The sequence below is a fragment of the Bidens hawaiensis genome, unplaced genomic scaffold, assembly GCF_021521415.1.
Source record: "Bidens hawaiensis isolate Kalapana, Puna unplaced genomic scaffold, B.hawaiensis_p1.1 tig00024639_1, whole genome shotgun sequence".
Classification (NCBI taxonomy): domain Eukaryota; kingdom Viridiplantae; phylum Streptophyta; class Magnoliopsida; order Asterales; family Asteraceae; genus Bidens; species Bidens hawaiensis.
This window is the reverse complement of record NW_027493898.1, coordinates 67,965-79,626: the sequence shown is the minus strand read 5'-3', so window position 1 is coordinate 79,626 and position 11,662 is coordinate 67,965. Positions and strand designations below refer to the sequence as shown.

The following is an 11,662-nucleotide window of genomic DNA, read 5'->3' as shown; positions in this document are numbered from 1 at the left end:
CAAGATCATCGGGTCTTCTATCCCACAAATGCTCGACAAACTCATGCCGAACGTTGCCATGTAACTCACGACTCTTCAGTAGAATAGGAAGACGATGACGACGATGCCATTTATAAATATATAAATAGAAGTTTTGATAGAGAGAATGTATGGTTTGAGTTTTTATAGAAAGTGTGGATTTGTATTTATAGATAAAAAAATATATATTATTTAAACTGGTCAACGGTAATGTTGACCAGTCAACACACCTCCAACGGCTATATTGAGCCGCGACCATAGCCACGCCTGCCGGCAGCGCCCTCGCTCACCGGAGGGGTGTAGCGGTTTTCGCGGGCCACGTAGGCGGCCGCGCCCACCCCTCACCCCCACTACCCTCAGTCTAATATATTGACATTATAAAAAAGAAAAAGAAAAAAAAGGGACATAAATTCGTTACTTTTCAACATTCGAGGGCATAAATGTAATTTGCAAGTAAAAGAAATGTGAAGAGCAAATGAGCAACGTTATTATCCGGATAATGTTTTTTTCCGCCGGAGACCAAATGCATTAAACCCACAAAACCACCGCCTACCGGAAACGCATGGTTCTGTCGGTTTCCTTCACACGCGTACAACCATCGCCGGTGTTGTTGCTGGTAGGACCTCATACTCACCAACTATGGCCGCCGGCCTCTTTCTCCATAAACCCCACACGTATTATTCCTCACCGGATTCACGCCAAGAATCGCCGGTGGGATTCAAATGCTGAGACTTTCCGATCACGGAACTACGACTTTGAGGCTGTAGACGAAGATGATGGAGATTTTGAAGATGATACGAATCAGTGGTTTGATGTTCTTGAGGACTTCATTGACGGTGTCTGGATTTTTAAGGTATTTTTTTTATATTATTTAATTTTGACTTTTAAGGTCAAATTACTTAGTTTTGATGTTTGAAATTGATGTGAATGATTTGGGTTTTATGAAAGTTATGACTATAATCATGATCATGATACCGTGTTTCAGTAATTAAACAGTTCCTGAGGTTTATTATCTCACAAATTTAGCTCAATTTAGAATCTTGGTAGGTAGAGCATTGACCTCAAAAAGTCAAACAGTGATCAACTTCTTGCATATCTAAGATGATACTACATGAAAATTCTATGTTTTGAGTGTAAGCTTGAGACCATTTGGCATGTTATGTTGACTTTAAAGGTAAAAACACCGAGTTTCCAATCCAAGTTTGTAATTAGTTTGAATGATTTAGGTTTTAAGAAAAGGTTCGAGTTTAATCTTGAACATGATACCAAATTTCATAAGTTAAAACACTTTCTTTGGCTTATTATGCCGCAAACTCATCTCAATTTAGAATCTTGATGGTAACAGTGACTAGAAAAAAAGGTCAAACTTTGACCAATTTATTGCATATATGAGATAATGCAAAATGAAAATTCTGTGTTTAGGTGAAAACTTGAAATCAATTGGCATGTCGACTTTGAAGGTCAAGAAACCTAGTTTTCGTGTTTGAAATTGATGTGATTGTAACAGACTTTCAAGAAAAATATATTAGTATTATCTTGAACACGATACCATGTTCCATAAATTAAATATTATCTGAGGTTATAATTTTACAAGTTAAAATCAATTTTGTATCTTTATAGTTATAGCAATGACCCTTTAAAAAGTCAAACAGTGACCAGCTTCTTGCATATATGAGATGATGCAAAATGAGAATTCTGTGTTTTAGGTGTAAGCTTGAGAACATTAGGCGTGCTGACTTTAAGGTCAAATAACCTAGTATCCATGCTTGAAATTGATGTAAATGTTTTAAATTATAAGAAAAATACGAGTTTAATCTTGAACATGATACCAAATTTCATAAGTTAATACACTTTCTTAAGCATATTATGCCACAAACTAATCTCAATTTAGAATCTTGATAGTTATAACAATGACCTCAAAAAAGTCAAAACAGTGAGCAACCTTTTGCACATCTGAAATGATTCAAAATGAATGTAAATTAATAAATGTACATATAATCAGTGCAGGCATTCAAATCATATGGGTGGATGCTTCCTGCTATAATCTCATCTTTACTGATAACATCTGGCCCAAAAGCTTTCCTTATGGCATTAGCGATTCCCATGGGCCAATCAGCACTATCATTATTATTTCAAACCGTATGGGGAAAACCGAGGTATAAAAAAAGGCGCCAAAGCAAGAGCAATCGGAAACCGCCACCACAACAACCACGAGCACCACCATGTGCCGCCGGTTATATGGATATAGAAGACGAACAAGAAGAATATGTAAAAAGTAAAAGAAAGAGGACAACCGCATACCAAACATGGGTGGCAGGTGATAGCAAAAGTAACGGTTCATCTTCAAGTTTTGGTGGTTGGGAAGAACTGGATGGAAGAAATGATTGGTCTAAGAAAGATGGAAAACCGAGGAAATCGATGAGTAAAATGAGCCGGGGAGAAAGAAGAAACGAGATGCCATTATTGTTGAGATTGTTGATCGCGGTGTTTCCATTTTTAGGTTCTTGGACTAGAATGTTATAAACTTGTATACTTGCCCAAAAGTGTTTTTATTCGGTTTTATGCACAAATAAAGTAGATAATAGGTTCAAAGTTGATTTCTTGTTATTTTGTATTTATTATACAGGAAAGTGATGTTCCACATTAATGTGTATTCAAACAAAAATTTGATATGTTATAGTGAGAATATTGGCTATGGATTGGCAGTGGGAAATGATGATAGACTCATTGTCTCATTGTATGTTTTTAGATTCACTGGCTTCATTCTAATTGCCTTATTTTAGCTTCTTATCCTTTGTTTTCTTTAAACATATGTTACCAGTAAAGTGTTGAGTTTATAGTCATAAACCAGTAAACACCTTTTATTACAGCATTCCACAAGTTATCTTCATATATCATGTGTTTCTTATGATTGTAAAGTCATGATTTCAGAAAAACATGAAATAAGTAGGTAAATCATCTTAAACTCATGGATTGTCTTTATCTTTTCAAGCAAAAATTCGATTGTTCTAATTAGGGATATTGGATTTTAATAATTCTAACTTTGACTCGTTGGCCGATATTAATTCTAACTAAAGAAATCCCTCTTGGCAGTCTCAACTTGTAAACTATTTTTCTCTACTGAGCCTAGTCTAATTTGGGTCTAATCTAGTTAGTTTTTAGTGACGTGGACGCTGACATGCCACAAACATTTGTAATTTAATGAGGTGGCAACCTATGTGGCACTGTATCACAACCTCACCTCCACCACCACCATCAGTCGTCGCCACCCGCCACCACCTCCTCCATCAGTCATCACCACCACCAGAAGCCAATGTCAAAAAGTCAAAACCCCCAACCTTTTTGGCTCTTTTTCTTATATTTTTTCGAACCAGGTCTTCTTGTATGCATAGATGGGGTCCCAGGAACCTGTAATTTTGAATTTTGTCAAAAGCCCCCAAATTCGAATCTTGCATGGAAAACAGTATTGGGCGGAACTCTTGAATAACTTGTTGGATCTACCAAGCCTACCTAAATCAACTTTAAGTCTTATTAGTTGACCTTAACCTAGCATTGATTACGAACAATAAAGCCGAGTTGCATACCTTCACCAGAGTTCCTGCATGTCTTGCCGAAAAATCGAGAACTGCCACCACCAACACCTCGTTTCGTCCACCTTCAGTCGTTACGCAACTCTACCCTTTGCGTTTGCAGCCCCACACCATTACGAACGAGTCACTAAACCTCCTCCATGGCACACCCATCTCGCCAACTTGTTTGTTATCTAGCGTGGTGGGACACATGATACTTGGTGGTGGTAGCAAATGGGGGCCTTTAGATTAGGATTAGGGGTGGACATGACGGGATTTGGTGGTGGTGGATATGGCGGTGGCGGTGGAGGTGGAGGTGGTGATGAGAGTGCCACATAAGTAGCCACCTCAGCAAATAACATACGTTTGTGCCATGTCAGCGTTCACGTCATCAAAAAACTAGCTAACTGGGTTAGACTTCAATTGGAAAAAGCCCAGTGAAGGAAAATAGTTTGCAAGATGGGACTATCAGAAAAAATTTCTTAAATTAGGATTAATATCGACCAATGAGTCAAAGTTATGATTATTATTATTATCCAGTATCCTTTTTAATTATAACTTTTACATTGAAACGTAAAGAAACGAGCAGCAAGCTGCACCGCTAGTAAAAATTATTTTTATTTTGTAGTTTATAATTTTATCTTTACATATTTTGCACATTGTCACGTGATTTTCTTCTTTATATTTCATCTGTTAGCTTTGCGTGTTTGATAACCATTCAAAACTGTACATGGTTAAACCAAGTGTTTAGGGCAGACTGATTGGGAATAACGGAAACCCCACTACATTCAGCTAAGTGAAGGAGCACTGTCCAGTTTATCGTCTCATTAATCGCATAGACATCAACGGGAACAACATTGTGTACGGTTGAGGGTCTAATCATGGTTGACATACAATACTCCTGGTGTGTGCATGAAAGCATGCAATGTGAGACCACTTTTATCACTCCACCCAACACCTTTGTCTTGTGATGGACCGTCGTTGTGGTTTTTTTTATTCGCCTTTGTTTATTTGTCTTTCATTATAATTGTTTATGTTTCTTTGTTTTGCTTTCTCTTCTCTTCTAAGACCCTAACATGCATATATGTCCTATATGTTTGGAACTAGCGTCACATATATAGATCATTTCATATGTCATACAAGTCCAAAAGGATTAAGACACTAAGGGTGTACACAAAACATTAGTTATAAATGATATAGAATCACATCAAACTTTACACGATTATTATTACAGGGATATTTGAAAATCATGTTTCTTTAATCAAATTTACAAAATCATATTCGAACAATTAATAAACGTATGGCCGGACATAGTGAAAAAAATCCAACAAATAATAAAGCAAATCATGTTTCGATAACTTATAGAATATGAATGATTGCAAACGTGAATCATTGGCTTTGACCTTCGGTCTTCAAGCTTTCCTACTGATGAAGATCTTCAATCCTTGCTACATCACCTTCGTTCCACCTGAATTCGCTCTGATACCGTAAATTTTCAATCTCCCATAGGCTTTGACGACAACGACTTTGAATAGGCTCAAATTAGGGCAAAATGATGAGTGCGTTAGGTACGGGTCATGCATGGTTTGAATGGGCCAAAATTAGGGTTTTTGGGAATTGGGCACCAGTCATGCACTGTTAACAACGGACGGACCGTGCAATGGACATTTGGTCTATTCTTCCACATCTTTTTTATTCGTTGACATCTATAACATTCAGATCTTTTTTTCCATCAAAACATATACATCAAGGATATAAAAAATTAATTATTTATAAATATCAGATTTATAACTTAAACAACTACAAATTTATATATGAAATACATATATTAATTCAGACACACCCCAAATTCAATAAAAGAGCTTAACTAATACAGAAAGTGGACCCACATTTTCAAACTATTGCAGTTGTTTGGTTTAGGAAGGGCTGAGTTCTCTGAATTAGTGTATGAGGTTATCTAAAGGTGGAGGTGGTTGGGTGGGCCGATAACAATAGAGTTGAAATGGATGGCCAATTTTAGTGTTTTATAAAGAGAAAAAATGACGATGTTAATGGTGTGGTCTTAAAATATAGTATTTAATTATTTTGTAACAATAATAAATTAATAATAAAGAGTTAAAAATTATCATTTTGCTCGACACATGTCAATAATTAACTCAGTCTTTTAATGGGTAAACTGAGACTTAGAATAAAAGTCATTTTCAAAAAAGACCAACCACACACGCTCCTTTTGATGCACAACCAATTCAAACAAACAAACAAACTTCAGATACAAAAGCAACAAACAGATTTTCTGACAAAGTTTTCCTAAATTTCAATTCCAGTAATAATTCTGTTCATCATCTTCTTCTTCTTCATCTTCAACCTCTGTTCAGGTCAATAATAATAATAATAATATTAATGGCTTTATTTATTGACCTAAATCTTTACCCAGATTCACCTCCTCATCCTCTAATAGACACTACACCCACCACCGCTCTAACCCTAACCGTACCTAAACTCGAACCCAAAGAAGAACCCCTAGACGAACCACCACCCCAATTGAACCATCTTCACACCAATTTCACAAACCCTAACCCTAATTTCAACCTCAACACCCAACCCGATGAAACCCATGTTTCATCCGAATTCAATCGGATTTCCAACATGTTTAACACAGCTTTTTCCGGTCAACCGGACAAAATTGATGCTGCCGATGCACAAGCAATTGTGCCGGTACCGGAAGAGAATCAGACCGCGGCCGTTGTCTCCGATTCGTCTCGACGAAAGAGTCAGCAGCGGTCGGGTGAGTTGGTTCGGGTTACGAATTTAGGTGTCGAAGACGAGAGGTATTTTCGACACGTGGTTAGGAAGACAAGGATGATGTATGATTCGCTTCGGGTGTTGGTTAATATGGAGGACGAGAAGCGGAAGCACACGCATTTGTCGGGTCGTAGTCGCAGTGCGCGTGGGGATTTGCGATCCGCGACTGTGATGAAGGATAGAGGGCTTTGGTTGAACCGCGATAAGCGGATTGTGGGGTCGATTCCGGGTGTTTATGTCGGTGATATATTCTTTTTCAGGATGGAGATTTGTGTTGTGGGAATGCACGGGTTACCGCAGGCTGGGATTGATTATTTGACGTCTAGTCAGAGCTCGAATGGAGATCCGATTGCTACAAGTATTATCGTTTCGGGTGGGTATGAAGATGATCAGGACGCGGGTGATGTTATTATTTACACGGGGCATGGCGGACAGGATAAGTATTCGCGACAAGCGAATCATCAAAGATTGGAAGGCGGAAACCTTGCGATGGAAAGGAGCATGCATTACGGGATTGAGGTACGTGTTGTTCGTGGGTTTAGGTATGAAGGTAGTCCGAGTGGTAAGGTTTATGTTTATGATGGGTTGTATAAAGTTATTGAATCTTGGATTGAAGCTGGGAAATCTGGCTTTGGTGTTATTAAGTTTAAGCTTGTTAGAATGGAAAATCAACCTGACATGGGTAGCGCGGTTCTTAAGTATGCCGAGGGTTTAAGAAATGGAACGTTGCAGGGTAAACCTAGAGGGTATGTGTCATTGGATATGTCAATGAAGAAAGAACGCATGCCTGTGTATCTTTTTAATGATATTGATGATAATCACGAGCCGATGTTTTATGAGTACTTACCAACATCTGTTTTCCCACCTTTTGTGTATCATCTTGGGGGGAACGGGAACGGGGGTGGGTGTAATTGTGTTTCTGGGTGTCAAGACGGGTGCTTTTGTGCTAAAAAGAATGGTGGTGAGTTTGCGTATGATCAAAGTGGTCTGCTTGTTAGAGGAAAACCGTTAATATTTGAATGTGGACCACATTGCCGTTGTCCACCTCATTGTCGGAACCGCATCAGTCAAAATGGTGTTAAGAACCGGTTTGAGGTTTTCAGGTCAAAGGAAACCGGTTGGGGAGTTAGATCATTGGATTTGATTCAAGCGGGTTCGTTTATTTGTGAATACACGGGCGTTATTCTCACTCGAGAACAAGCACAACTTTTTAGCATGAATGGTGATAGCTTGATTTACCCGAATCGCTTTGTTGAGAGATGGGCAGAATGGGGAGATTTGTCCCAAATATTCTCGGATTATGTGCGTCCATCTTATCCGTCTGTACCGCCACTTGATTTTGCAATGGATGTTTCTAGAATGAGGAATGTTGCGTGTTACATGAGTCATAGCGCGTGTCCGAATGTTTTGGTTCAGTTGGTGTTGTATGATCATTATAATTATTCGTTTCCTCATCTTATGTTGTTTGCTATGGAGAATATTCCCCCGATGAGGGAACTTAGTCTCGATTATGGAGAGGCTGATGAATGGACCGGGAAGTTGGCCATTTGTAACTAAATAAACGTGGAGTAGCTTTTTATGTAGTGTCTGTAGGTTCATGGATGCATGATGCACCGAGGTAAATGTATTTTTTACAGTAAAATGATATAAGAGGTTTTATGCATTGAAAATAAATTTTGGGAGAATTTAAACCTGATTTTAGGCTAAAAAGTTCTGCTTTATCTTTTTGACTAATTAAGGTCAATAACAACTAGAATTATCTCATTTTGTGACAATTTAAATGTCTAGATTTCTGTTTATTAATACTGTAGTTTATTTTCATCCGTGGTCTATTTTTAGTGACAACTCTGGGTTGCGATTACATCCTATGTTGTGAATCTATTTCTATGTTTGCTGGCTGTAGAAACCATATGTGTTCTCTTAGTTCCATAAGCGTGCATCTACTTAATTTATTATCTTCAGTTTACGTATCATTTGGTTGCACTCTAGTTAATCTATATATTGCTCTTTAGGCTGTACCCTTATCTTCTTTTTCTTGCTTTAATTGTCCTGGTGTATCGCCTTAACATCGTTGGGTTACTTGCCACTTCACTTGCGTACTGCTTGTCTTCTCAAATCCAGTAAGCGCTTCTTTTGAATTCACACACACACAAAAAAAACAAGTTAAAAATTGAATGATGCATGCTGAAATAAGCTAGTGGCAGGAGATCAATGAGTTGTGGCTAGACATAATGTGTTTTGCCCTTTTTATTTAGGTTTGCATATAGTTTATTAGTATTTGAGTATAGAAGCTTTAGAAGCGGATTAGAAATACCTTAATATGGTGATGGTTGGATGGTCCCTGATGGATGTTGTATGTATATATCTCATGTGTCCACATGTTTAAATTGTCACAACATTTTTACATCTTATGCACAAGCAAGGTAAGTTAATATACAACGCAAATGATCTATAGGGACAAGTAGTCAAGCATACATGTGAAGTTTGGATCATGCAACCTCCCTTTATGGTAAAACATGATGACATACAAATCGACATCCTTAGTCTGTCAGGATCAATCAATTGAGGTTTGGTTCTAAGCGTGAGACACTCCGGGGCACTAACATATGTGCACTGCGAAGCACCCAATATTAATAAAAGAGTTGAATAAAATTTAATTAACGTTTTCTTAAAACACCTAGACGTAAGATGGTTATGGCTGAATCTTGTATATAAATTATTTAATAAGATTGGTGGTTTTTATCATGGCCATAAGAATCGTGTCATTGTATATCCCGTAAAGCATTGTATAGCATATCTCATGGAACTTTCCACTCTTGCCTGTGGATATTAACTCTGCAATGAAATTTCTTGCTTTTGTAGGTGGCATAGAACAATGAACAATCTCCCAGCATCCATTTTGCAGTTCACCACTCAAAAAGAATCACATCTTAGATTTTCTTGAAATAGTAAAGATATTGAAGTAAAAGGCTTCGACACTATGTGGCATGTGATGTTGTTGTGGATTTACCTTCTTTTTTTTTTTAATCTGGATGCAAGTTAACAGGGCATAAGTAGCGAGTATAAAGGGATCGAGGGGCGTTAGCAGGTATGAAACAGTTGATGATATATGCATTAACATACGATGTCCACGAGTCAATAAAATTGTTTTGCTGTAGAAGACTTGTGACTGCTAATCTGACTTATTAAATTTATATTATAGCTTTGTACATATTGGATTTAGATTTTATAGATGTTCTTCCATGTATTATGTATAGTAGTGACTAGTGAGGAGTACAATTTCTATTTCTGGGGATTCCTGTTTGTTTTTTAATGGGTGATTTGTTTGTTTGTAAACTGAGTTTAGAAATGTTGGAAGATATAGCAGACGTATTATTTATTACCTTGGTTAATGCCTTTTTTGTGTGTTTTCAGTCTGAATATGGGATGTCAAATAATTAAAAAGTGATAATTAGCAATGATAAAAGGTTGCATACCCGTTGGGGGAGTTTTGTTCGGTCAGTATGGTATCAAACAATTTCAAAAAAAGAAAAAATCAAATGTAGGTGCCAACCGGTTTGGTGGAACAACCTAAAGTTGCTTATGGCCCACATGAAATTACCTTATACCATTATTTTTTATTTTTTTATTTTTTTAAGCAGAGTAGTTAGTTGTTGTAAATGTAAATTATTAAAAAAATTTATATAGCAAATGTAGTTATTTTGGTCGGTTATGAGTGTAAATTATAAGATAGGGATAAAAAATGTAATGATTTTTGTAAATTTGGAGAAACAAAGTTTGCCCATATTTATTTTTTTAATATTTGTTGAATTGGTTGTGAGTAGAAGAGAGAACGGTAATGATAAAAATATAAAAAAATATTATTTAGTTGAACAGAGAGAGGAATGTAGTGTTTTTTTGAGTAATTATAGAAATGAAGATAAATGATAGATGGTTATAGATATGTAGATTGAAAAAGTTTTATTTTCAATTAAATAATATTTTTTTTATACTTTTATCATTATCATTTATTTCTCTTTCACTTACACCAACCACCTTTATAAAGTATAAAAAGATAGTCAGAATAACAAAATACGTTCTTTATGTTTGAGCGTTTTTTCAGTGAACGTCATTTAGCGAAAGAAATGGTAGAAAACATACTTCATGTTTCAAATCTCTTTCACGTTACGTCATTTGACACTAACCAGGTTAATTTTTCTTGTTAAATCAGGACATGTGCAATGTATATACGGGTAATGTTGTAATTTTACAATTAATTTAATAATAAAAATTAAACAATATAAATCTCTCTCTCTCTCTCTCTGTTTCAAGGCTAGGATTTGCTTTGGGTTTTCTTGTGAGGAGGCTTGATGACGGAAAGAGAAGGTATAGTCGAGCCAATAGACACACGGACAGTGGTATGCGATGAAGCAAGAGGTGGTGGCAACTTATGGTTCTGACGTCGTCATGAGTTCTCTCTCTTCCGTCTCTCTATTCCATTGGTAAAAGCCGCCACCTGCAACTCTACCCCCAAAATCCTATGAGCTGTTTTCCGATCAAGAAAAGATCCAACTCAGATCTGGCTTAACCTTGATTTCGGGCTGTTGATTTGAATGAAGTCATTGTTGATTGAGGATGATCACCTCTCCTGTACTGACATCTCCACCAGTTGAGCACTTTAACCACGCTCAATGCATACAACCCAAGCTACCAAGCATTCTGGGGAAACCATGCTTAGATTCATGTGTTTCGTATAATTGTTGAATATCATTTGACATAGTGTGGTAGTGTAACTTTGATAAATAGTAAAACCTCGACGTCCACAGCATCCATCTCTAATATGAAAAACGGGTGGTAGACCACTAAATGATTAGCTATCTGCCTATCTTTATGACTAAATCTTTGCTCAAACGAAAACGCCCATTAAACATCTTTTCGTTATATACCTAGTTGTCGGCAAAGTAATCAACTACTAGGCGCGTGTGACCTGCTTCACGACCTCTTCTCGTTATTGATGTCGAATTTTCGCTCTCTTCAGCTACTTGCGGCCACAACAAATGCGACCGGACTAGATTCGCCATCGGATGAAAAATCCATACTAAAATTGAATTAAGAATATGAGTATAGAGAGATTTGTATTTATAGTGAGAAAAAAATGAGAGATGTTTATTTCTATGGTTTGATAAGTTAATCATTTTTTATTTTAAATTTCGACCGTTGGGTAACGGTTATGTTAAAAGAAATGATTTTTTTTAATGATGAAGTCGGGCGGAGTTTTGGTCGGTGAAAATCCC

The 11,662-nt window shown here is 36.9% G+C and overlaps 1 protein-coding gene and 1 pseudogene across 3 annotated transcripts; both read left to right on the top strand.

The window, feature by feature from the left end:
- The first annotated feature begins 526 nt into the window (after positions 1 to 526).
- LOC143569728 (uncharacterized) lies at positions 527 to 2,801 on the top strand. The gene is made up of 2 exons (XM_077055569.1): positions 527 to 871; positions 2,026 to 2,801. Exons 1-2 carry the CDS (start codon positions 581 to 583, stop codon positions 2,539 to 2,541), a joined length of 807 nt encoding a protein of 268 aa, XP_076911684.1. The 5' UTR covers positions 527 to 580; the 3' UTR covers positions 2,542 to 2,801.
- A 3,027-nt stretch (positions 2,802 to 5,828) lies between these two features.
- On the top strand, positions 5,829 to 9,359 carry LOC143569733 (histone-lysine N-methyltransferase family member SUVH9 pseudogene; annotated as a pseudogene). 2 transcript variants are annotated; one of them, XR_013141788.1, is made up of 3 exons: positions 5,829 to 8,007; positions 8,402 to 8,509; positions 9,252 to 9,356. The product of XR_013141788.1 is annotated as a histone-lysine N-methyltransferase family member SUVH9 pseudogene, transcript variant X2 (transcript). The 2 variants fall into 2 exon arrangements; XR_013141787.1 differs by lacking the exon at positions 8,402 to 8,509 and having other exon boundaries at positions 9,252 to 9,359.
- The last annotated feature ends 2,303 nt before the right edge of the window (positions 9,360 to 11,662 follow it).